The sequence below is a fragment of the Corvus moneduloides genome, chromosome 8 (assembly GCF_009650955.1).
Source record: "Corvus moneduloides isolate bCorMon1 chromosome 8, bCorMon1.pri, whole genome shotgun sequence".
Classification (NCBI taxonomy): domain Eukaryota; kingdom Metazoa; phylum Chordata; class Aves; order Passeriformes; family Corvidae; genus Corvus; species Corvus moneduloides.
In genome coordinates, this window is record NC_045483.1 from 33,131,988 (window position 1) to 33,155,843 (window position 23,856).

At 53.8% G+C, this 23,856-nt stretch overlaps 1 protein-coding gene across 3 annotated transcripts; it reads right to left on the reverse strand.

The window, feature by feature from the left end:
- Positions 1-417: 417 nt before the first annotated feature.
- Positions 418-9,543, reverse strand: CHST3 (carbohydrate sulfotransferase 3). Of its 3 annotated transcripts, none has more exons than XM_032116100.1 (3): positions 9,429-9,543; positions 2,852-3,056; positions 418-2,705 (listed from the first exon to the last, which is right to left on the reverse strand). In XM_032116100.1, exons 2-3 carry the CDS (start codon positions 2,986-2,988, stop codon positions 1,475-1,477), a joined length of 1,368 nt encoding a protein of 455 aa, XP_031971991.1. In that variant the 5' UTR covers positions 2,989-3,056; positions 9,429-9,543; the 3' UTR covers positions 418-1,474. The 3 variants fall into 3 exon arrangements, with proteins under 3 accessions (XP_031971991.1, XP_031971989.1, XP_031971990.1); XM_032116098.1 differs by lacking the exon at positions 9,429-9,543 and adding an exon at positions 3,338-4,631; XM_032116099.1 differs by lacking the exon at positions 9,429-9,543 and having other exon boundaries at positions 2,852-3,222.
- Positions 9,544-23,856: the final 14,313 nt, after the last annotated feature.

Below are 23,856 nucleotides of genomic sequence, written 5' to 3' on the forward strand. Positions count from 1 at the left end.
AAAACCTCCGCAGCCGAGGCGGGCGGGCGGATGGCTGCCCGGGGCTCCGGCGTGGCTGCTCCCCGCCGGCCGGCCCCGCGCTCCTCAATGCCGCCTCTGTTCTCCCTCTTGGGTCAAAAACGCAGCTTTTGTGAGCTCAGCCCAGCCGCAGTCCGTTGCCGAAGCCCCAGCGCATTCCTCCCGGGCTGCAAAGCGCAGCCCAGCGTGGCCAGACGCCGCCTCGTTTCATTTATTTATTTTTGCTTTTGGTCAACAGCTCTAGTTGGGAAGAAGGGGACATGCAGATGCTGGGACCCCTCAGGATTCCTAGGCAAGCCTTAGGTGGAGACAACCACTCTCCACCAAAATGCTTAGCTTCTCCCTCAGGTGGCTGCCATAACCCAAAATACTTGGGGGCGAAAAAGAATGAGCTACAAAGAGAGCTAAAAATAGGCATTTTAATTAACGAAATACGAATTGGAGGGGGCAGCTCGGCACTGGGTCAATGTCTGCACATGACAAACAGCCTGAAACTCCCTGGGCCTCTACCAGGTTTGGCCACTCACGAGTGCTGTTGGCAGGTATTTCTGGGGCTCCCCCCAGGCAGAGGACACCCACCAATACTAAAAGACAGGAGGTGCTTTGGACTCTGTGCTGGTGGTTTTGTTTTTAATCGAATGTCTGACTGTCCTTCAGCACTGCTGAAGTTCGCAGTCGCTGTTGCACGGGGAGCTGGGGGTGTTACAGCCCGTCAGTCCCTGCGGGTTCTCCAGAACTCATACAGAAGGACATGTGGTTGTCTCCCGCCAAAATGTGACCTCTCTCCTGGGTGTCTCCCTTTGTGCTATGTTGTGCTGCTCTGATTTTTGGGCTTAGCTCCTTGACCAGCCTTCCCCTCCTTTTCACATCATAAATAAATAAATTCACCTGGTATGCAAATACACAGGAAAAAAGGAAAAAAACCCCAAACCTCCAAAACCAAGTTTGAAGAGCACCAAACCATAAAGTCACCTCATTTTGTTGCAGCCCAAGTGCCATCCAGGGCTCTGTGGGCAGTTTCCAGTCTGTGCTGGTGTATGAAGGCACTAAACCAGTAAGGTCTCTGGAGTCTGGGTGCTTGCTGACACCACAGGGATTTTGTCCTTGCCCCATCCCAGCTGACATGGGGGTAGCAAGGCAGAGGTGCTTGGTCCTGTTCCCGTCTGCTTGGCCTCACCCTCTTCTTCCTCAATGCAGCTCCCGAGCTGGGGAGGTGGCCCTGCTGCCGACCCCACCGCCCCTCACCCTTACCACTTCCCCATTCCCGGAAAAATTGTGTAATTGAGGCTCTGCAGGATCCTGCGGCCAGCTCTGCCAGGATGCTCCGGCTCCCGGGGCTGCCATCTGGCAGCAGCGAGAAGCCTTTTCGGGAGCAGGGACCCCCAGGTCGTCTCCGGACCGGCCGGGAGCACGGCCGCAGCCCCTCGTTCCGCCCCGCCGCCATCCCCCCGCGCCGTTACGTGACCCAGGCGGGCTGTGCCTCCTCCAGCAGGCTGAAGGAGCGGTTGGCCAGCGCCGTGGGGCTGCTGGCCAGCTTGTAGCCGAAGAGCTGCATGGCTGGGGCGCAGGCGTCCTGCACCACCTGCGCCAGCTTGAAGGGCATGCTGAACCGCCACTTGTCGAACTGCTCCGAGGAGTTCTTGCACGTGGAGTAGACGCCGTTGCTGTCGCGGGGCGCCTGCGTGTTTTTGCCGATCCACTCCTCCACCTGCGGGGTGAGGGGCAGCCCGGCGAAGCGGTACATCTCCCGCGCCTTCTGCAGCGGTGCCCGCGCCACGTCCTCGTAGCGCACCAGCATGTAGCGGCCCCTCAGCCAGCCCGGCCGCCGCAGCCCCAGCTCCGCCGACACCCGGATGCTCTCGCAGTTGCCCCGCAGCCGCTGCACCTCCTCCTCACGCAGGGGAGCCTCCCCTTCAGATGCCCACTTCTTCCAGGTCTCGTACTTGCCGGAGAAGGCCACCATGCGTGAGGCCAGGACGGCGCGGGGGTCCCGCACCAGCTGGATGATGCGCAGGTCCAGCCGAGGGTCCTCCACTAGCGGCTGCAGGAACTCCAGCTGCCGGATGCGCACCGTCTTGAGGGCCACGTGCTGCTTGCGCCGGCACGCCTCGGCCGCCAGCGTGATGTTGAGGGGGCCGCAGCGGCGGTTCTTGCAGTAATACTTCTCGAAGACCTTCTTGGTGCTGGGCGTGCAGACAGGCTCCTCACAGAGTGAGTGGCTGGAGCCCCGCCGAAACAAGAAGGGAGTCAGGTGGCCCTCGGGGGCTGGTGAGATGAAGTTCTCTAAAATGTAGAGGTCACAGAGGAGGAGCTGCTTGAGGACATCTCGGTAAACCAGGGCTGAGCCCACCGCACTGGCCCCTCCCGGCAGGAAGGTCACTGTCTTCTCGACGTGCCAGAGGGGCTCGAAGAGGTAGAAGATGCTGCCTTGCTGGTTGAAGAACTCCCCAACGAAAGAGGAGCCAGTGCGGGTGGTAGCCATCAGCAGAACATGTCTCCGTGGCCCGGGGTCCCCGTCACCTGCCAGCTGCAGGGTGATGTTGTACAGGTGGGACCTCAGCTGGGAGAAGGCAGCATCCAGCTCCTGCAGTGAGGCCAGGGAGCCGTTCTCGGCCGGTGTTGGGCTGACCTCTGTGCTGTTGGCCTCTGCCAGTGCCTGCGGGGTCTGCTTCAGCTTGTCTGAAACCCTGCGGGGAGACCCAGCCCAGCCTGGAGGACAGCAGGACCACCCTGCATCCCTGCGGGGGATTTCGGGGGCTCCCACTCCATAGGAGCTCGGGATTGGGGGAGAGAGGCTGCAAAGCATGGGGTGGCTCAGGTACTTGCTCCCTACCTGGAGATGAAGTTGTTCTCCTTCTCGATGATGACGAGGCTGATGACGAACACTAGCAGGACGGCGTACTTACTCCTCATCTTCAAGCAGTGCAGCAACTCCCGGATATCCTGGGGTAAAGCGCATCGTATCTCCATGGGGAACACACACAGGTCCTTCTTGCACCCCGGGAAAGTGTCTTGGGCTAGGGCCTTGCCAGCCCTGCCTATGGGGAGAAGAAGGGTCAGCATGGCAATGGTTTCCTGCAGGCAGGGTCAGAGGCTGACAAAGGCTTGACAAGAGCAGTAACAAAGGGGAAGCTCCTCCCTACTGCTCCATCCCACCCCCGAGGAGCAGCTGCCCGAATGCCCCATCGGCTGCTCCCCCTCCTTCCCAAAATACATCTGCCCGACAGGACCCCTTCCCACGTGTTCACCAGCCGCCCCTGCCCACCCTGAAACCCAATCCCTGCCACCCGACAGCTGCCTGCTCCACGCTGGCAAAAACCTGCTGCTGGCAGTGAGGGAGACCCTGGATCATCCTGATCTTTGGTGCATTGTGGCTCCCAGCCTCTGGAAAGGGGAGGGCTGGAGGCTCCGCTGTAGGGCCCCAGTGTGGGGCTGAGCAGCTTCCGCCTTCCCCCAGCATGGCAACAACAGCTGCTGAGCCTCGAAAATGAAACCCAGAGAGTTTTCAGGAAAGACAGCAGGCTGGAGAACGCTGCTGCTGCCAGTCCCCCTCGGGTAGTAGAATGCTCCGCGGAAGGTTTTTGCCAAAAAAGAAAAAAAACCCAAATGATGCAGCTGCTTGGTGTGGGATACAAAACCAGGAGACTTGGCATCCCCGCCCAGCAGAAAAGACCCGCCCCCCAGTCTTTCCTTCAGCGCTTGAATCGGGATGTTGGTGGAAACCGCTCTGAGTTGCACCAAACCCACATCCCAGATGGAGATTTTGGGGGCCAGAGCTGCTGTTTCCGGCTCTGGGGCAGGTCCCCAGTGTGCAGATTTACACCCTTAGGCCTTGCTGGTACCTGCTACCTGCCCGCTGGTTCGCGTGCCTGGTGCCCGGCTGGCCGCGTGAGTGATGCCGTTTGCTCGTCCCGCTTTCTTGGCCAGACTTTCGGTGACTCAGGGAAAGTCTATTTAGCTTTGGCTAGGCTCCACCAGTGCAACCCCGGCAGCCCGTCCCACCCCTGCTTTTGGGGTGAAGGAGGGGAGCCAGGCAGAGCCCCATCCTTTGAGGGGCCCCATCCTTTGAGGGGCCAGAGGGGAGATGCCCTGGCCAAGCCTTGATATCTGCAGCCCTCAGCAGAGCGTGGAGTGGGGAAGCCCTGCCAGACATTGTGTCACGTCCCAACCTCTTCTTTTGCTCGGCCAAAATATGCATTTTTTAGTGTTGCTTGCTGTATGCCCCTCCCGCATGGACAGGAGGGGTGGGATGTGCCCTGTGGCGAGGGCAGCACCCCAGCCTGTCAGGTTCCCAGTCCTCTCTGAGCGAGGACCACGAATTTCCCGGTTTCAGCAAACCACTCAGCTCCCAAGGCTTGGCTTCCAGCCATCTCCTTTCCAGCAAAACGTTCTAAAATGAGACATCCACACCCACGCGCCCAGGAAACTCAGGATTTAGTAGGATGCAGGGACTCTGGAGAGCCCTGGCAGCCCCAGAGCCCTCTCACTGTGGTACCCCAGCTCCCGCTTTCAGCAAGCCACAACGAGATCCCCAGCACGTGTGTCTGTCTGTCTGTCTCTGTGTATATCTGTCTCTGTGTGTGTCTGTGTGTCTGCGTGTCTGTGTGTGTGTGTGTCTGTGTGTCTGTGTGTGTGTGTGTCTCTGTGTGTGTGTGTGTGTCTGTGTGTGTGTGTCTGTGTGTCTGTGTGTGTGTGTCTGTCTGTGTGTGTGTGTCTGTGTGTGTGTGTGTGTGTGTGTGTGTCTGTGTCTGTGTGTCTGTGTTTGTGTGTGTGTGTGTGTGTCTGTGTGTGTCTGTGTGTGTCTGTGTCTGTGTGTGTGTGTGTGTGTCTGTGTGTGTGTGTGTCTGTGTGTGTGTGTCTGTGTGTGTGTGTCTGTGTGTGTCTGTGTCTGTGTGTGTGTGTGTGTGTCTGTGTGTGTGTGTCTGTGTGTGTGTCTGCCTGTGTGTGTCTGTGTGTGTCTGTGTGTGTGTGTCTGTGTGTGTGTCTGCCTGTGTGTGTCTGTGTGTGTCTGTGTGTGTGTGTGTCTGTGTGTGTTTAACAGCCCTGTTAGTTTAGTTTGTCACCACGCTGCTCCTTGGGGACCGGCCCGCAGCCGGGGCAGGTGTCTTTTGCCAGCCACCCCCAGGCCCCCTCCTCGGTCGTGCCTCGTCGGTGACAGGACCTGTCGGAGTATTTGAGCAACCAAGAGAAGAAATCAAATACACAAAGCCCTCGGTGTGCGGCCGCGTCTCCCAGCGCCCGACGGAGTCACGGCATCCCAAGGGGCGGTGATCTGCGTCCCTGCCCTCGGCTGGGGCTGGGGACAGTCCCCTTGCTGCCCGCAGCACGCACGCACAGGGGATGACATCAACTGCTTCCTCAGACAAATCCCTGGGCAAAGTCAGCCCGGACTTTCCCCTCTCTAATGCCCCCAGCTGCCTGACCACAAATGAGCCACAGAACGGGAATTATTCACAGGGATGACACAGAGAACCATGTCCGGCAGCGCTGGCAGAACCCTCATTCACAGGCCCGGGGCAGACATAATTCATTAAATAAACAGCCGGCTGCAAACGTCCTGCCTGGGACCCGCGGGGCGGCGGCGACAGGCGCAGGGGCCCCGTCAGGGCTGAGCCGTGGGGCTGGGGACACGCGGGTGACCTGGTGAGGCTGCCTGGGGCCGCTTGGCATCCTAAAGCTTTTCCTCGCTGGGGCCCGTGAGGCGCAGCCCGGCTGGGGCAGCACACAAGCCACAAGCGCCCCTTTGTGAGTGGGAACAGAGGGGCTCTGTGTCCCCTGCAAGTTCCCCTCCAAGGCTCTGCTGGGATGGGATGGATGAGGAGAACCATCGGGATACTGCTGCCGCCCCAGGGTGCCCTGCCAGCGTCCTCTCCTGGGGAATGCACCTGTGTGAGCAGACAGATGGATGGACATAATCTCTGGGGACAGAAGGCAGCGGCTGGCCAGTGCTCTCCTCTTGTTCTCCACATCTCAAAGCAAAGCAGAATAGTTTCCAGGAATGCTAAACTGAGATGCCCCGGATAGCAGCGCCCACAGCTCAGACGATGCTCCCTGTCTTTTCCTATCCCTCGGGCTGGAACTGCAGCAGGGATGGCTGTAATTCCCACTGAGGAGATGATAACAGGATTTATGGATTTCCCAGATGAGTCAAACCCAGAAAAGGAGCTTTTTGTGTGTGGTGTTAGGGATTTTGTTTCTGTGCAAAGCTGCCCAGGTGGGATCCGCACAACTTAATTTAACCTTGCTACAGCAAGAAGGAAGGACTTGGACAGTAGTGAAGACACCAAATCATTCCAGTCTGCTGTAGCAAGTTGGTTCATGTGATGGATGTTCCCACTGGTGGTGCAGGTGGAGTGAAAAGAGCAGAGGCTCTGTGATAGGAAGAAGGGAAGAGATGCTCTTGTCACCCTTCTATAGGGCATTCCACAGGACTGCCTGACTGGAAGAGCAGAGCAGGGGTTTTCAGCTCGGTTTTGGGAAAGGGAAGGTCTTAACACAAAGCCTTGGGACTCTCATTCCTCAGCTCTGGCTGCCCTGAACCCCCACCAGGTGGGATCCAGGAAAGAAAGACGTCTGTGGCTGCCAGGGGTAGCCAGCTGGAGGTGGGACTGCATGAAGTCACATTTTCCTCTGGTGACTTGAGAAGCAACAACTGAGCTCTGGACACAGAAAGGCAATGAAGCACCTACGTGCAAGAGTTCCCTCCCTGCCTGAGATCCTTCTGTCCATCCAGCCCCCATCCACTCCCATGCATCCCTCTATGGGAGCCCACAGTGACCTGCAGCTGAGCTCGCTGCCCCCGGTGCTGCTGCTGCTCTGAGTAATTCCCTCCACGATCCTTTGCTTCATCAGATTTCCAGCAGACACTAGGACCAGCAAAACATAGGCATGGAACACAAAAGAGATAAGGAGCGCGGGCTTATCTGCTCTCCGTGCTGCTCTTTGTCTGCAACCTGGGGGAAAAAAAACCCCTCTGTATTTACTCTTTCAACTATTTCCGCTCCCAACTTCCTCCCAAGGCTGGCCTTGGGAAACGTGCCACCAGAGCTTCCCACTCTGCTTTCATCTCCCAGCAATTTTCATCCTGGACCTGGCTCTCCTCCAAGGCATGGCACAAGCACAACACTGCTTCGGTTTGCCCTGCAGCGCAGCTAAGGAGCCTGTCCAGGCAGGTATTTTTTGGTTAAAAACATGTCTAGTCAAGCTAAAAAGAAGGTGGGGGGGGGGAAATCACTTCCTATGATGTTTATAAAGTTGCCGAGAATAGTCACAAGCCTCATCAAATTGAAGCCTGGAAACTGCCCATTGGAGGAGAAAGTTGGGAATGGAAAGTCCTTCTGACTCAGAGGTTACACTCAGGAGCAGCAGCAGGAGCTGGTGTTGGTACAAACAGGCACCACTGAAACAACTTTGGTTCCATTGCACGAGCAATTCCAGGTGCATGAGGCTGTCTTCTGTCCACTCTTTTGTCCCACCTGTGCTCTGTGATGACTCAGATGAGCTGTCCTTGTTCTTGGTGTCCCAAAAAGCACTGCCCAGGAAAGGTGTGGAGGCTGGTGAGGGCACAGTAATGCTGGTGACAGGACCAGCACAGGCTTCATGGCCAGGGTAGACTGGTCTTTTCTCTCCCTCACCTTGGTGGTGTCCAAAGAGAGGTGTTTTCTCTTGACCCAGCAGAGAGGAGAGCTGCTGCTCCCACCCCTGGTGAACATGATGGGACTCTGAGACATTAGTGCTGGGCATGGGGGTAAAACACGTGCATCTGCCAGGCAGGGACCAGCCTTTGGAGCTGGATCTGGACCAGGAGCCAGCTAAAACACCTTCAACCTTGAAATCAAGTTGCTGGAAACCACAGACACGGCTGGGGCGGCGTTTGCAGCACCACCTGCGGCAAAGGTGAGCGACTGAACGCGCCGAACTGCTGGGCAGCGAGGGGGGCTATAGAGCAGACCACCAAGACGGGTGAATGGACGGGCCGGCCCTGTTCGCTCGGCGCCGGTGGCACAAGGCCAGCTGCTGTGCGTGCCGGCGGCCTCTGGCCACGCTGGGAACCGCAAATGCCCATCCCTGCTTCAATGAGCCCTTTCTTTGGGGCGCAGAGCCCGCGGTCCCTCCCACCGCCCCACACTCCTTCTCCTCACTGCTCCACGCTCGCCTGGAATCTCCTCCGCCAAATCCATCCCAAAAACAGGGATACCGCTCTCTCTGTGCCCGGCTCTGCTCCCCTTTCAGCCCGAGACAGGCATCTGTAGCACTCCAGGGACCCAGAAGGGACTGGTGGCAAGAGATCGTCGCCGTGGGGAATAGTGACCTGTGCTAGAGTCAGCACAGGGAGACTGGGGATGTGAAAACGAGTCGTATGCTGAAACAACATGGCAGATGTGGGAAAATTGCAGAGTTAAATCCCTGTCCTGGTGTAGTGTTGTAAATCGTCGGCTGTGGTAAAGGAGACCCTTTCCTCCGAGCACCAAAGCCAGGCTCGGTGCAAAAGCAGTGGAGTGTGGGCAGCTCTCCCCAGTGTGGCCGGGAGCAGCTGCTGAAGTCCCGGCAGGCACAGAGAGGAGACTCTGCTGGGATGGCCTTTTCCCCCCAAGGTACCCCCAATGCCAGCCACGTCCCGTCTGGGGCCGTGAGGGTGTCAGAGTCCCAGCTCCGGCAGAAATGTCGCTGGCTCCCGGGAATCGGCCGAGGGCCAGCGTGCCCCGGTGGCCCTGGGACAGGAGGGGAAAGGCTGTGAACAACTTTCCAGTGCTCCCTGGTAGGGGTTGACAGGCCGGATGATGCAACTCCGGGATGGTTGTGAGAAACTCTCCTTTTCCAAAGCCTTCTTCTGTCGCCCCAGCCGCGCTTCGCTCCGGACGGAGGCTCGGCGCTGCCGCCACAGAGCTCGATCCTATTCCATTGATTTTTTTTTCCCCCTGGATTTTTCCCCGAAAGAAAGGTATGGGCAGAGCTGCTGAGCAGTCATGTGCTGGGAGGACTTTCGGCGGCAGGGAGCTGGGATCCGGCTGTCCGCCGAGGGGAGGGAGGCAGGGGAGGAAGGGAGGCACCGCTGGCGCTGCCCCGCTGCGGGAGCGGGCGGAGGGGGGCCCCGCACAGAGACAAAGGAGCGGCCGAGGCCGGAGGGCGCACAAAGGAGCCGGCGGAGCCCGGGGCCGCCCCGTGGGGGGATGCGGCCACCGATCCCCCGGGCTCCCCGCCGGCCCCGCTCCCCCTGCCCGGGGGAGAGCTCGGGGCCGCGGCCCCTCGCACGCCCAACTTCCCGCAACTCCCCGCCGCACTGGGAAAGGCCCGATCCCCGCCGCCATCCTCCCCCTCGCCCCGGGGCTCCCGCTGCCCATCGCGCCGGTCCCGGCCCCCGGCTGCGCTCCGGCCCCGACTCCGTCGGTCCCGGCCCCCGCTGCACCTACCCGGCGGCGGCCGCTCCGCGGGGCGAGCTCGCCCGGTCCTGCCGTGCGGGAGGAGAGAGAACAGCGGGTCCCCTGCTTTTCTTCACGGTGCTGTCATCCTCCCTCCCTCCTTCCCTGATCCCCTCCCTCCCCTCTTCCCTCCCTCCCTCCCTTTCTCCCTCCCTCCTTCCTTCCTTCCTTCCTTCCTCCCTCCTGGGGCAGCGGCGGGGGGGAGCGGTCCCGGCGCCCGGACGCGGGTCCCGGGGCGGGGCCGGGCAGGGTCCCCGGGCCAGCCCCCCCGCTGCCCCCACCCCGACAAGCCACGCCGGGAAACCGGGAGTTACCGGCCCCAGCCCCGGGATCTCTGGAAGGTGCCGCCTCGGCGCTGGAGTGGGGAAAGGGGGGAAGTGGGGACCTGGGAACTCACAGACACCCCACGAAATTGTCCCATCTGGGCCAAGGTGAGTCCCCTCCTGGACACCACGGGGTGATCTGGGCTATAGGCTTCCCGCCCAAAGCAGGGTGACACTGGAGTGGTCAGGGCTTTATCCTGCAAAGCTCCAAGGATGGAGCTAGTACAACCTCTCTTTGCTCACTGTCGTATTGGAGGAAATGTTTCTCCTTATATCCACTCCAAACCTCTCCTGTCCCAGCTCTCACCATCCCATCATGTGAGCAACCTGGCTCCATCTCTGTGACCACCTTGTGGGAAGGCTCCTCTTTGTTACCCTCAGCTAAAACTGGCTTCAAGGTCAGCACCTTTCTTTCCAAGCTCCACTTTGTCCCCATGCAGAAGCTGTGGGGGGGTCCGTCCCACTGTGGTGTGCTGTGCTGGTGAGTTTGCATCTGTGTGCTCCAAGACGGCAGGAAGTGAGAGCATCCTACTGGGTGCAGCCCAGGAGTGTCGGGGGACACTGGCTGTCACTGCCCCTGCAGGGCAGGCTTAGGGTCCTGGAGCATTAAATATTACAGACATGGCTATTTTGGCTGAAGTGCAGAAATTCGCCCAGCTCCCTCAGAGCTCTGTAATGTTAGACATCGAGCAGCTGAAAGACATCTGGTTCTGCAAGCAGAGAGAGATCCAAAGAACTAGTCCCCATAAAAACTTTCAGCCTTCTTTCACATTCCTGACATAGTTTTTCTGCTACACATGTGGCACAGGCAGCAAAATGCAGGTTTTCTTGGCATTTAAGTGTGGTGACCGACATTGCTCCTCAGTGGCTTCCTATGAGCCAAGGTGATGGGGATGGGTTTGCATGGAGTGCCAGCAGCCTGGTGGCACAGCTGGTATGCAAACAGCAAGGCAGGAAAGCCTGCATGTGATGTTCACAGTGTAGCCTTCCTCCCTCCCTCCCTCCCTCCCTCCCTCCCTCCCTCCATCCCTCCCTCCCTCCCTCCCTCCCTCCCTCCCTCCCTCCCTCCCTCCCTCCCTCCCTCCCTCCCTCCCTCCCTCCCTCCCTCCCTCCATCCCTCCCTCCCTTCCTTCCTTCCTTCCTTCCTTCCTTCCTTCCTTCCTTCCTTCCTTCCTTCCTTCCTTCCTTCCTTCCTTCCTTCCTTCCTTCCTTCCTTCCTTCCTTCCTTCCTTCCTTCCTTCCTTCCTCCCTCCCTCCCTCCCTCCCTCCCTCCCTCCCTCCCTCCCTCCCTCCCTTCCTCCCTTCCTTCCTTCCTTCCTTCCTTCCTTCCTTCCTTCCTTCCTTCCTTCCTTCCTTCCTTCCTTCCTTCCTTCCTTCCTTCCTTCCTTCCTTCCTTCCTTCCTTCCTTCCTTCCTTCCTTCCTTCCTTCCTTCCTTCCTTCCTTCCTTCCTTCCTTCCTTCCTTCCTTCCTTCCTTCCTTCCTTCCTTCCTTCCTTCCTTCCTTCCTTCCTTCCTTCCTTCCTCCCTTCCTCCCTCCCTTCCTTCCTTCCTCCCTCCCTCCCTCCCTTCCTTCCTCCCTCCCTTCCTCCCTCCCTTCCTTCCTTCCTTCCTTCCTTCCTTCCTTCCTTCCTTCCTTCCTTCCTTCCTTCCTTCCTTCCTTCCTTCCTTCCTTCCTTCCTTCCTTCCTTCCTTCCTTCCTTCCTTCCTTCCTTCCTTCCTTCCTTCCTTCCTTCCTTCCTTCCTTCCTTCCTTCCTTCCTTCCTTCCTTCCTTCCTTCCTTCCTTCCTTCCTTCCTTCCTTCCTTCCTTCCTTCCTTCCTTCCTTCCTTCCTTCCTTCCTTCCTTCCTTCCTTCCTTCCTTCCTTCCTCCCTCCCTCCCTCCCTCCCTCCCTCCCTCTTTTCCTGGTTTTAGTGGTCACCCACAGCCAGTGGCTCTGCAATCCAGCTGCAGATAAGCAGGATAACTGATAACTCCAGGGCTCTGGCTTCTGCAGCATTGTTCATGGAGCTGGGGTGAAGGGCAGTGTCTTGGAAACTTTGTCTAAATGAGGCAAACCCAGGCTGGCAGGATCAGGCCTGTGTAGGCTGTCAGGTTGATCACGTCATAAAAAAATTGGGTGCCTGGCTGGCCGCACACTGCAGGACTTTTGTGGGGTTTTGAGACATGGCAAAGCATTTTTAAGCTCCTCGCTTGTTATTTCAATTTGGAACACGGCATTCTGCCTCGGATTTTGTGGGCAAAGATCTTGGCAAAATTACAATCCTAATATGTAAATAATTTTGAGATGAGGGCAGAGAGAGGCTGGTGGGCAGTTGAACACTCATGCTAGTGGGGTGTCACTGACTGTAGGATGCTTTTGCGGTGGTTCCAGAGGGTGGCAGGAGCAGAGGAGGGACCTTCCCCTGCTGTGGGGCACAGCCTGAGCCCGGGGTGTGCTCCCTGCTTGCTCTGCATGCACGCTGGGGCTCGGGACGGAGATCAACTTCCTGCTTCATCAATAAGTAAAGCTGGCACGGGGAGGAACAAAGTGTCTCCTCCACCCCTCAAACTGCCGAGAGAGGCGGCGGGAGAGGCAGGGAGTTGTGTTTCCTCCGCCCTTCACCAGCTGCGGGATCACATTCCCTTCGTCCCCCGTTCCTCACCCCAGGGATAACAGAGACGCTTCTCCTCGCTCCCTATGTTGCACATGGGCGTGTACACGCGTGCGGGAGGAGGCAAAGGAGCAGTCCCCAGAATGACATCAGGAGCAAGGAAAGGGCGACGTGTCACTATAGCAACCAGGATGCTCTGAGTTTTCGGGGAATAAAGGCATCTGCTGCTGGTTTTACGTCCTCAGTTCAAGTTGATGATGTGGGAGTGACCAGGTCAGGCTTCAGTTTAAAAAAGCCTCCACTGGTTTTTCCTCTGTTATCACCAAGGCAGCATCTGCCTAGGACACTGGCATGATAAAAAGCATTATCTTATCTCGCAGGATCTGCTTGAACAATTTGGGTATAAAATAGAGGTAATTAGTTGTTTTTTGGGTGGTAAAACCTACTTAATCTGTAGGAGACAAAATGGGGGTGGTGGTGGAAATTTGAGTTAGTCTGGAGGGAAGAGAATGATTCGAGGTAAAAATGAGGTAATCAACAAGTAGAGAAAATTTCAACTAGAAAACTTTAGGTAATCTGTAAGGCACAGTGAATATTTTGGGGGTTAGATCTGAGATGATCTGTAGGGGACAGAATGACATTTTTTGAGATAATCTAGAGGTAATAATCGTGGGGTTTTTTAGTGGTACCATGTACGCAATCTGTAGGGGAGAGAATGAACATTTTGGGGATAAGATGGAGGTAGTCAGAAGGTTCTTTTGGTTGTAAAATCTGTGCTAATCCGTAGAGGACAAAACTTTTGGGGCCTAAATGGGAGGTAATCTGTAGGGGACTAAATCTTCATCACAGATTGTTGCACAATATCATCCTTTCAGTTTTAAAAACATAACTCAATGAGCAGCAGGAGTGACCCATGTCCCAAACCACTTCCACCTTTTTTAAACACCAGTGGCTCCATCTGCTGGGAGCAGAAAGTGGGAAATGATGCAAAATAAATTTAGGGAGAGATCAGGGAGTTGCAGAGTGGTTTGGGTTGGAAGGGACTTTTAGGATCATTTCGTTCCACTCCCCTGCCATGGACAGGGACACCTTCCACTATCCCAGGTAGCTCCAAGCCCCTCCAACCTGGCCTTGGACACTTCCAGGGATGGGGCAGCCACAGCATCCCTGGGCAGCCTCACTACCCTTACAGGGAAGAATTTCTTCCTAACATCCTATTTTTCCATTTTTTAATTTTTTTTTTTCCCCCTGCTGAAAGTGGGCTGTGACAAGGAAATTGGCTCCAACGAGATCAAAGATCAGTGCGGGGTCTGTGGCGGAGATGACTCCCAGTGCTGGACAGTGAAGGGGACCTCCAGCCGCCCTCCCCCGCATCCCGGACAAGCGTCCGCCGCACAGGGCGGGGCCGGCACAGGCGTCAGGGGCCCCAGGACACTGGAGCCCTGGCGGTCGCCCCCCGCCCCATTTACTCGTTCAGAGCAAGGAATGGGGCGGCAGCGGCGAGGTCCAGATGAGGCGTGGGTCTTCGATCCCCCGTCCCGTACCTTCCTCTACCCCTCCTACTTTCCCTCGCCTTCTGCCTTCCCCCCAGTTCCTGTAACCCTTGCCTCCCCACGACCCGGTCTCCCCCTTCCCCCTCCAGCATCCCCTCTGGATCCCATCCTCCAGACGGGGGCCCAAGGGCTGGGCGTTGGCACTAGGGGAGAGGGGCACTGCTCTCCAGGACAGTCTCTAGTCACGGTGCCTAACTGTACCTGCCTGCTACTGATTACCTCATTTTTATTTCAAGTGTTCGTTCTCTACCCTGCATGTGACCACAGCTTTTCCCTCCACAAATGTCCCCTACAGTCACCAACACCAGCTCCACTTTTTGGCCTGCCAAGGCAGCAGCTCCCTGACCCACTTCAATCACATCAAAGCCTCAAATGGTTCATTTTGGGGATGGCGAAAACCTACATCCTAAGAAGGAGAGGACATATAATTCTGTGTTTATTAAGTGTAAGACAACTGGAACTTGCTTTCTTCCCATGGGTAAATGGAAGGACCAAGATTTACTCTGTAATCTTTAGAATCAGAACGGTTTGGGTTGGAAAAACCCTAAAAGATCACCCAGTTCCAGTCATGGAATTTATTTTCCCCCTATATTATCTAAAGCCCTTTGAACTGGTAAGAGTTAAAAGCAAATCTCCTGATCCTCAGGGAACAGGCTAACTTGCACGTTCCTTTGGCATAATAAAGCAATGCTATTTCTGCACCTTTTTGAGTCTCCAAAGCTTGTTTAAAACAAAATGCCTCATGTGGATGCTGAGCATGAGAATAGAAAACCCCAAAGGATCCAATTTATTGGCAGAAGACTTTACAATTCCTCCTCTTTTCCTTTTCCCAAAGGAAATTCCCCATGGATCATAAACAATAACAATTTCCCCCACCCTCTAAAGAGGGAGCAGGTTCATCTCAGTGCCAAGGTGTGGGTGTATCACCCTGGAGCTGGGAGCAGGGTGTGTGCACAGCCATCCCAGAGCCTCCAGTCTCCCATAACCTGCACCTGGCCTTCCCAAGGCAAGCACTTTAATGAGAGCTCTAATGACTCCCTGGCTATGGGCTGGTATCAGGAAGGTATCAGTGTGAAAATCCTCGTTGTCTTCCAAGGGCCGAATGCCATTTTTAATCACTGACCCACCTGTCCTTGGACTTTTCCTCTTGAACCTTCCCACATAAACCTCACAAGGGAGTTTCCATCCTCTGTGCCAGGGCTGCCCTGCTTTTTCTGGGGAATGCAGAACTAAGAATTGAGAGTTTTCTAGCTGTTTTTTGTTTGTTTGTTGTTGTTGTTGTTTTGGTTTGGGTTTTTTTGTTTGTTTTAATGCTTCTATGAATAATTAAACACATATCCCCTCCTACTGGGAAACCTCTCTGCTTGTAACCATCAATGGGGTGTTCCACCCTCTCTGCCGCTGATGAGTCCTATGCCAAAGAAGGCTGTAAAAAAGCCAAGCTTGGAAACTCCGTGGTTTTACCCCATTTTCAGAGCCCTGGGATGCAGCTGTTCCTCTCACCGGGCTCCTGCTGCCACCTGCCGACCGCCCGCCGCCCCCTCGCCTCCTTGCGAACTGGTCCCAGTTTAACAGCTGCAGCCCTCACTGGAGCGGGTGCTGCCTTGGGTTTGGGGATTCCTCTCCCAGGGAGCCGAGCTCCCCCCGTGCTTCCTGGCCCTGCAGGTTGGAGGCGGAAAGCGCTGCCAGACTCCACATCTGCTTTTTCTTTTCCTCCTTCCCCATCTCTTCTACGGATTAACCCCAAAAAGCTCCGGTCTGCTCCCTGCATAACCCTTGTCTCCCCCCGCAGTGCCTGTTCCTGTCTCAGCGACTCTGCTGAGTCCCCCAGGGCTGTCCCAGACCCGACGCCACGATGCACAGCCCTGGTGCATCAGCTCTCACGGGGAGGGTATTGCCATCAAAGAGGAAAAAGCAAATTGCCCACAAAGAGGGCAGCAAGCCCAAAGAGTGGTGACAGGACCCAGGGGCTGGGGGAGACGACAGCCAGCAAACAGCACGGAAAGGGCTGTCCCTAAGCCAGCAGGATTTGCCATCTGCTCAGCACCCGAGGAAGGAGTTCTGCTCTCCAGGGAGAACTGATACTTGGCCAGTATTTATCCAGTATCTGTGGACATGGCTGATTTCTCATGTTTGCTTTCCCGGCTGGTCTGGCTTGTGCAGCCCCAGCACATCCCATCATCTGAGCTCTCCAGAGGGATTTTCAGTTCATATTTCCCCCACTTTCACAGAAGGTATAATTGAAACAAGCCTTCATAATGAGGGTCGGAGCTCAGTGGGAATCAAGGTGCTCACAGCCGATGTGCTTTTGGCTGAACTCCATTAGCCCTTCCCTCACTGCCTCCTTCAGCCCCCCACAAACATGTGCAGGATCTTCAAATGACCCTGCACCTCATTTTCTGTTCCTTTTTCAATTCCGCTTCTCTAAAACTGCTGAGGGCGAAATAAAGAAGTCGGTTTATTTTTAATCATTGCAAATGCTTTCCAAACCTGCAGCACAGAAGATTCACTTTTGACATGATGAGAGCAGCTGAGCCAGGGGGATTTCTGTTGAGAAGAGAGACTGGCAAACCTTAAAGTAGTGACACCAGTAGAAAAAGCTTCTGATGTCCCCCATCCCAGAAAGGTCAGTCTGCTGCTCTCCCAGGTGAGCAGGAAGCCCTGTGCTTTTTGGTTCGGCTTTTGAAGCTTCTGTCATGGAAGAAAAAAGGCAAGTGAGAACTTAGGGTGGATCACATGCAGGCTGCAAGTGCATTTTTACCAGTGTCGCTGGCTCTGGAGCAGCCCTACAGTGAAAAAAATGCCATCAGGTGACTGTCAGCGTCTCAGTAAGGTCAGCAGCATCCTCAGCTGGGTAAAATCCGGGTCCCCCTGCTCTCTACAAACATGAAAAATTCCCCATCTGACCACCTCACCCTCCCAACACACCATTCAAGGAAGGGAACTCTATGTAAGATCAAGCAAGTATAGCTCCTTTTCTTTCTGATTGGGTTTTTGTTGGGAAGTGCCACACAGGGCCACAGGCACAGACCAAACTCTCTGTGGTCTCTGCTGCAGGGTGTCCTCTTCTGCTCCTCACCCAGAACACCATGAGACAGTCTTAAGAGTATGGAAATAAATTCAGGCAACGGTGACTTATTAATATCTAAGCCAAACCCTCGGTTTCAATATGTTTATGAGATGGTGTGGTTTTATCAAGGCATTCTCAAATGTTGACGAAACCTTCAAGAAGCCTTGGAAGTTTGGAAGAGGTTCTTCATGCTGAATGCTTTCATCAGTGGGGTTTAAGGGTGCAGCTTATTTCCTTGCCCTAATGTGTTATTTGTATCTCATCTTTTTGTTGCCCTGCAATTTCATGAGGTGCTTAAATCCACCTAATGCAGGGGAAGCACCATCCTGTGCTCTCTTTCTGTCCCTGACACATGTTCTCTCTCCCTCCCTTTGTGTCACCTGCAGTAATATGAGCCTGTAATCTTATATTTTATTGTCTTTCCTTTGCAAAGGGAGAGTTTGGAGTTGGATCCCCCTGATCCTCCTGATCTAGCTGGATCAGGAGCTGATCAGGGCTACTCAGGGTCAGTCTGTCCCTCGGCAGGGAAGCAGTAGGAGCGCGTGGCCAGGGCGTGACAGACAGCAGAGGAGCCCCTTCCAGCATCAGCTCAGGCATGCTCAGTTCCACTGTGAACACCACACAGAAGCCCCTGGGTGGCTTCTGACAATCCCCTAACAGTCATGCTGTGGCCTTGTGGGTCTGTTTACAAAGGGAAGATAACATCTCTGCCTGGAGACCTTTCTGGCTTGTCGATAACCAAACCCGAACTCCTTTACACACAATGAGGGCACCAGGATCTTTGGAGCCTTACTCATAACAGAGAAGGGCCTTTCCAAAGAAGAATCTGAAACAAAAACACCAAGCAGATAAAGAACAGAGAACCAGTATCTGCCCAGAAGCCTGGGGAGTTCAGTGGGACGTCCATAGGGTCAGCCAAGCCCTGCAGCTGGACCTCTGGAAGATCTACCTCTAGGAAATGGCACTGCTACATCCTGGCAGCCTGGAAAAATGGAACATGCTTCTCCACCTCTTGGCTGCTCTAGTCATGGTGGGCCTCATTTGAAAGGTGTGTTGTGGAAGCAGAGACGGTGTGTGACACAGGGCAGGACCCTCCTGGTATAGGACCCATAGGTCTCAGGGAGAGAGCAGGATGAGGTCCACCGAGGAGATAATCTGCTTTGTGTGACACCTGCAGGAGGAACCACTGCTGCCAGCAGGGAGGCTGTCACTGGAACAGCTGTTCAGAGCAAGCTAGGGAAACCCAGACACTTCTACTAGAAATCACTACAAATTCCACACGTCTTCTGGTTGCCCCAGGCAGCAACAGGAAAACTAAAGAAGAGCAAAACCTATTTGCTTTCTAAGGTTCCCTGTGAAACAGGAGCAGCTCAAACCTGGTTTTTTAATGGAAAAAAGAGTTTCCAAATCTCTTGGGGATAATTAAATCCCATTTGCAGATCTGTTAGCAAGGTCAGAACATGGCTCTGGGCCTTGTCCCACTAAAGCAGCATAGAGAGAGATCAGCTGCAGCTGAGCATGAGAAGTACAGCCTGAGGGGAAGCAGCTGCTGGGTAAGTTTTAAAAGGCAGTTGCAGTAGCCTAGTGAGGGGAAATGGGGATGGGTTTTTTTCAGCAGGTTTGTGGTAGGTGCCTGAGATGTCTTGGGTCAGTTTCTCTCCCTGCCCTTACACAAGTGCAGGGTGTGACCCAGTGTGTTAGACCAGGAATGCCATTTCCTGCTCTTGATAAGAGTGAGTTTTTGCCTTTTTTTTCCTCCTCTCTGTTCCATGGGCTCAGCCATCCTTTTGCTCTGCAGCTGATTGAGTTGCAGTGCCAAAGGCTGAATGCTAACTCCTACGCCTCTCTGCCCTTCCCCAGGGAAGGATAAGAAGGGTTTTGTTTCTCTTTTGACATTCACCATGGCAAACAAGGCTCGGCAGAATAGTGAGTTTTGCTCCAGCTGTTTCCTGGCAGTAGCTGAGCTTGTGTGGGTACATGATGCTGACTTTCTCAAGGCCAGGATTAACAAACTGAGGGTTAAAATAAGCCTTTATTGAACTTTTTTTTTTTTTTTCTGTGAAGAGCAAGTGTAAAGACACACATCAGGCAATAATCATGGAAATTGTGATTACCATGGAAAACCAGGCTGCAGGCTGCCACTGTGATTGCCATGGAAAACCAGGCTGCCAATACCATACTGCCCATGGAATTCATAAAGCATCTCTATTACCTGTTTTGAGGAGATGTTCCAATGTTTCCCCAGCTGCTGCTGGGTGAACAGTGGGAAGGACACAGGAAAGGAGGCTGCTGGCAGGGAATCTTCTTGTGACATCCACAGGTGTTGAATTGTAGCCGTTTGCCTTCCTCGTGCCACTATCCTGGTGGTTTTTTTCCCTGGAGTGAAACATGCTTTTGCTTTATGAAGTTGGAAGGTGAGGAAACCCTAGAAGAGGCTCAGGAAGTTTGCTGTGGGGTGCCTGTCAGACTTGGAGCAAGCAAAGGATGAACACCACACTGGGCAACTTGCTCCCAGCTGTTAAAATCCCAGGCTTAGCTGGGACAGTGGAAGAGAGGTGTTAAGTCTCTGGCTGTATTTTTACCCTTTTGTAAAAGAGGGCAGATAGTCAGATGCCCACGACTCTGGGCATGGGTTGTGCCTACTGGTATGATGAAGAAAGACCTTGTGGTGAGAGCCACAGTAGCTGTACTTGCCACTTCCCCCTGTGGCCTTGTGACTTTGATTAATCCCAACCCGTGCCACTTTTGGCCACAGTGGTTGGCTGCTGCTGCAAGCCTCATTGAAATCCACAGCCTGGCTTAGAAATCCTGGGCCATGAGTGTGCAGTTGAGGCGAGATCATGTGTGACGAGGTGCTTGCCTGATGCTTTTTGTGACCCAAAAAAAGAATTGTAGACCTTGCAATAGCACAGAAAGCAGTAATCCCTGCCTGACTTCACAGGCTGTTTGTTAAGATTTTGGACTACGTGATCTTCCTGTCCTATTCCTTCTCTCTTTCCTACACATCAGCTATCAGCTCACCCAGATTTTTGAGGACAGTTTACTTGGGCTTTTATTTCCAGTCCAAACTCTTCTGTTTTGTACCTTCTTCCTCAAATAATAGGTTCTATTTAGTGCCTTCCTTTTTGTTTTGGATAATGAAGGAAGAGAAAGCAAATATTTCAACAGAGAAGGAAACTGAAGAAAGTCTGGGGGGTGGGTGTGTTTCCTCAGCCTGGTTCCTTACAGCAGCTCTTGCAGCTGTTCTCTGCCAGCTCTTATTTCTCCTGCAAAATCTGTAATTCTTTGTGCTTTTCCTTGAAGCCGTAGCTCCTGGAGTCCTGTGATTATCTAATCACTTCTGTGTGAGCCCAAATGAGTCACAGCAGATGGAAAACACTGGATGGCAATAACCTCCACTGCTGAAAAAGCCCTTAGAGCTTCCAAGTGTAATCCTCAAAAACCTGCAAAGCAGAGAGCAAATAAAAGGAACTCAGCCCCATATTTTGTAAACGTTTTTTGGTTCTGGCAGGCAAGTTTTGCCCATTTCTGTCTGGCAATGCTAAAAGCAAAGCTTTGGTGTTTGGAGCTGCCAGTCCTGTGTTGAGAGCTGAGCCTAAAGGCAATGGACAGGTTAAGGAGGAAATGGAAGATGAGGATATTCTCCACTCCACACCAAAAGTAACAGTGAAAGAGAGACCCTACACACACGGGGTCCCCACCCATGCACTCGCCATCCCCATTTGGGTTAAGGGCAAGGCCTGGCTGTGCCGTTTGGTATTTCTTTTGGAAAATGCCTGCCCTGCCTGGCATCTTGGATAGAGGTGAAACACTAAATACACCTTCTGGAAAGCAGCTCTTCCATGGATAGACGAGCTGCAAAGACCTGGCTGCTCTATGAAATGGTGGTGAGCTTCAATGCAATGGCACAATGTGACGGAGGGAGGGAGGGCAGCACCAGGCAGGAATAGATATAGGCACTCTTCTGTTCCTCCCTATTTTTTTTTACTGCAGAAATCCTATAAAACATCAAGCCTGCTCCTCTTATTGGAGAGGATCTCAGTTCCCAGTAAGAAGCCCAAGTCATCAGCTTTGGATCTTTATGGGCAAACCAGGAACCAAAAGAAGTACTGCTTCCTGGGAGATGCTGGGGAGCTGCTTCTCTGCTGTAGTATGAATGGGAACTAAAGACATCCTAAAATCTTCTTTTTCTTGGTCAGGCTTTATATTTTTGGTATTTCTGAAGTATGTTTTAAAATCTGTTACACATTTTCCTTTGTTTTCTTCCTGGATAACCTAGATGTGTAGTTCCAATTTTTTTTTTTGGGGGGGGGGGTTGGGTAAATAGGATTTACAGAAACATATTACTTTACATTTATAAAAAGAAACCCTCCTTCAAAGGTTGTGGCAGAGATTTATCTGGCTGGATTCTTACTGCTTATGACCCTGACAAGATGACACAATGGGAGCAGTAATGGAATTCTGCATCTTGGTGCATATCCTTTAAAACATTGATGAGGTGGTGCTGCACTGTTGATTCCCTTGTATTTAGGCGGAATCATCTGCCTTTCTGGCAACTCTGTTGTTATTCCAGATCTTGCTAGAGCTGGTCAGTAATCCTGGTTCATGAGGGCAAAGCATTTATGGCTGCTGACACTCTTTGTGTTGATCTACTTGGTTTGAAGTACCAGTTGCGGTTTGCCTTGAAATAGGAGTTTAATCCCAGTAAGTAGTACCTAAAATGCTGAGGAAACCTGGAAACAAACCACAGCTTATAACTAAAATGCACAACTTGTATTGGCTGACAAAGGAAATACTGAAATGAGAATTAGCTGCAGTGATTTGGGGTTTTATGTTATGCTTTGCTTGGAAAATCCAGTGTACTTGATGTGAGCCCTTTAGATAATTAAGTTGTGGCTGAGCTGAACATGGGAAGGAATGCGGCCTGTGACTGTGCCAGTGTTAATTGAGAGCTCTGCTGTGGCACAGCTGCCAAAGGGGGATGGTCCTCGATGCTTTCAACCCATGCTGTGCCACGGGCCTTCAGACAGCGAACTGGATCCAGGCCAAAAACTGCCTGGAGAGAGGAAGGGATCACTCCTAAAGGCAGATCAGTCACTGGGCCCAGCAGTGTGTGGTTGTTTTTTGGCTGATGCCAGGGGCCCAGAGGCTGGAAATGTGTAGGGTCATAGACTCACAGCATGGTTTGGGTTGGAAGGGACCTTGAAGGCCATTTTGTTCCATCCCTGCCATGGGCAGGGACATCTTCCACTGGACCAGGTTGCTCCAAGCCCTGTCCAGCCTGGCCTGGGACACTTCCAGGGATGGGGCAGCCACAGCTTCCCTGGGCAGCCCCTTACCAGGGCCTCACACCTTCACAGGGAAGAATTTCTTCCTCATATCTCACCCAAACCTACTGTCTTTCAGTTTGAAGCTGCTGTAGTCCTGCTCTTATAGCCCAGATGTCTCATCACATGATGCTCTCTGCACCCTGGGCTGATTCAGGCCCTGATCCAGTCAAGCACCATCTGTTTCTGTGGGCCAGGGTGGTGTTTTTTGGTAGTTTCTTTTTTGTGTGTGTGCCAGGAGGAGTGGGACGTGTCCCACCTGCCCTGGCTGCTGCTGGTGTTGCCAAGCTGCAGCTCTGCCCTTGGATGCAGTCCCTGCAGCACTGCCATCCCATTTGGAAAATGCTCTGATGCTTTCTGCTCTGGGAAGAATGTCAGAGCAGGAGCTATTTCTCTGCAGCCTGTTAGTGATGAGGAAGGGTGGGTGAGTGTGTGGGTGCCTGTCTCCACTCCAGCGGGACCCACAAGCCAAACTATCTGGTGAATCACCGGGAGGCTGGTCTTGGGCTGGAATAAACTTCAAACATGTCCAAAGATCTGCATGAGGCTGTCAGGCTGTAATTTGTGGCTGGCTTTGCTTCTCTTCCTTCTCCTGCTGCAGTCGGAAATGCAAAATAGTTTGAAAGCCAGGCTGCTGCGGAAAATGCCTCTCTTTATTTATTTCACTTGTTTTGGTTGTTTTCTTTTGCAAAGAGAACACTTCTGCAGAGCTGGCTGCAGCTGCAAAACCAGAGCCTGCAGGGGCCTCTGGCTGGCCTCCCGGGATTGCCAAACAGAGATTCCTCACGTGCCCCACTTATGCAAAGCACAGAATTGGGCGCCAGGAGGGCAAGGTGACGTGGAAGGAATTAGTGTGCTGTAGGCACGACAAAACTGAGCATCAAAACCAGCCCAGGCTCTGGTGCCAGCCCGGTCCAACTGGTTGGTAGGGAAGGCAGCTGGAAAGTGAGTCATGTTTTTAGCTACAGGAAAGTCCCTCACTTGGCTGCAACTTTCCGAGCCCTTCCTACTCACTTTCTCTATGCAGAGCATATGCCTCCCAGAAAATGGGACTAAAAATCAAGTTTAGGCTGGGGAAGGCCTTCTCCCTCAGCCACAGCCAAGTGACTCAACTGTGTGTCACTACAGACAAGCCATGATCCTTCCTGAGAAGCCTCATCTGGCACCTCATCTGGGGGGGTTTATCTTCAGGAAAACCCCCAAATCTCAGCAGAAGCTCAGCAAAAGCAGAAGGTGGTAGGCAGACGGTGGCTGCAGCTCACGCCCTCAGTGCCAGGTCTTGGCTCACATCTGTGAGCTGGACCTGGTCCAACAGGCTGAGATATCCTTGGGAGTTTCCCACTCTTCCAAACATCCATGGCAGACAGCTAGTGCTTGAACTCTTGATGCCATTTTATTTTGTTTAATCCCATTTTTAAGTGAGGAAACTAACAGGCACTATGGCTAGACCGGGAAAGCTAAGTCATGAAGAAAATTTGTTATTGCCAAATATTATATTCTGTGTGCTCGAGAGAGAAAAAAAGGCCCCAAATCAATGGGAATTGGCAAAGCTCCA

Coding starts and splice junctions, on each gene's coding strand:
- CHST3 (XM_032116098.1), bottom strand. CDS start 3,671: ATGCCAAGTCTCCTGGTTTTGTATCCCACACCAAGCAGCTGCATCATT. Junction 3,057..3,337: donor TCCCTCACTGCCAGCAGCAG/GTTTTTGCCAGC, acceptor TTCTCCCCATAG/GCAGGGCTGGCAAGGCCCTA. Junction 2,706..2,851: donor GAGAACAACTTCATCTCCAG/GTAGGGAGCAAG, acceptor GTCTCCCCGCAG/GGTTTCAGACAAGCTGAAGC.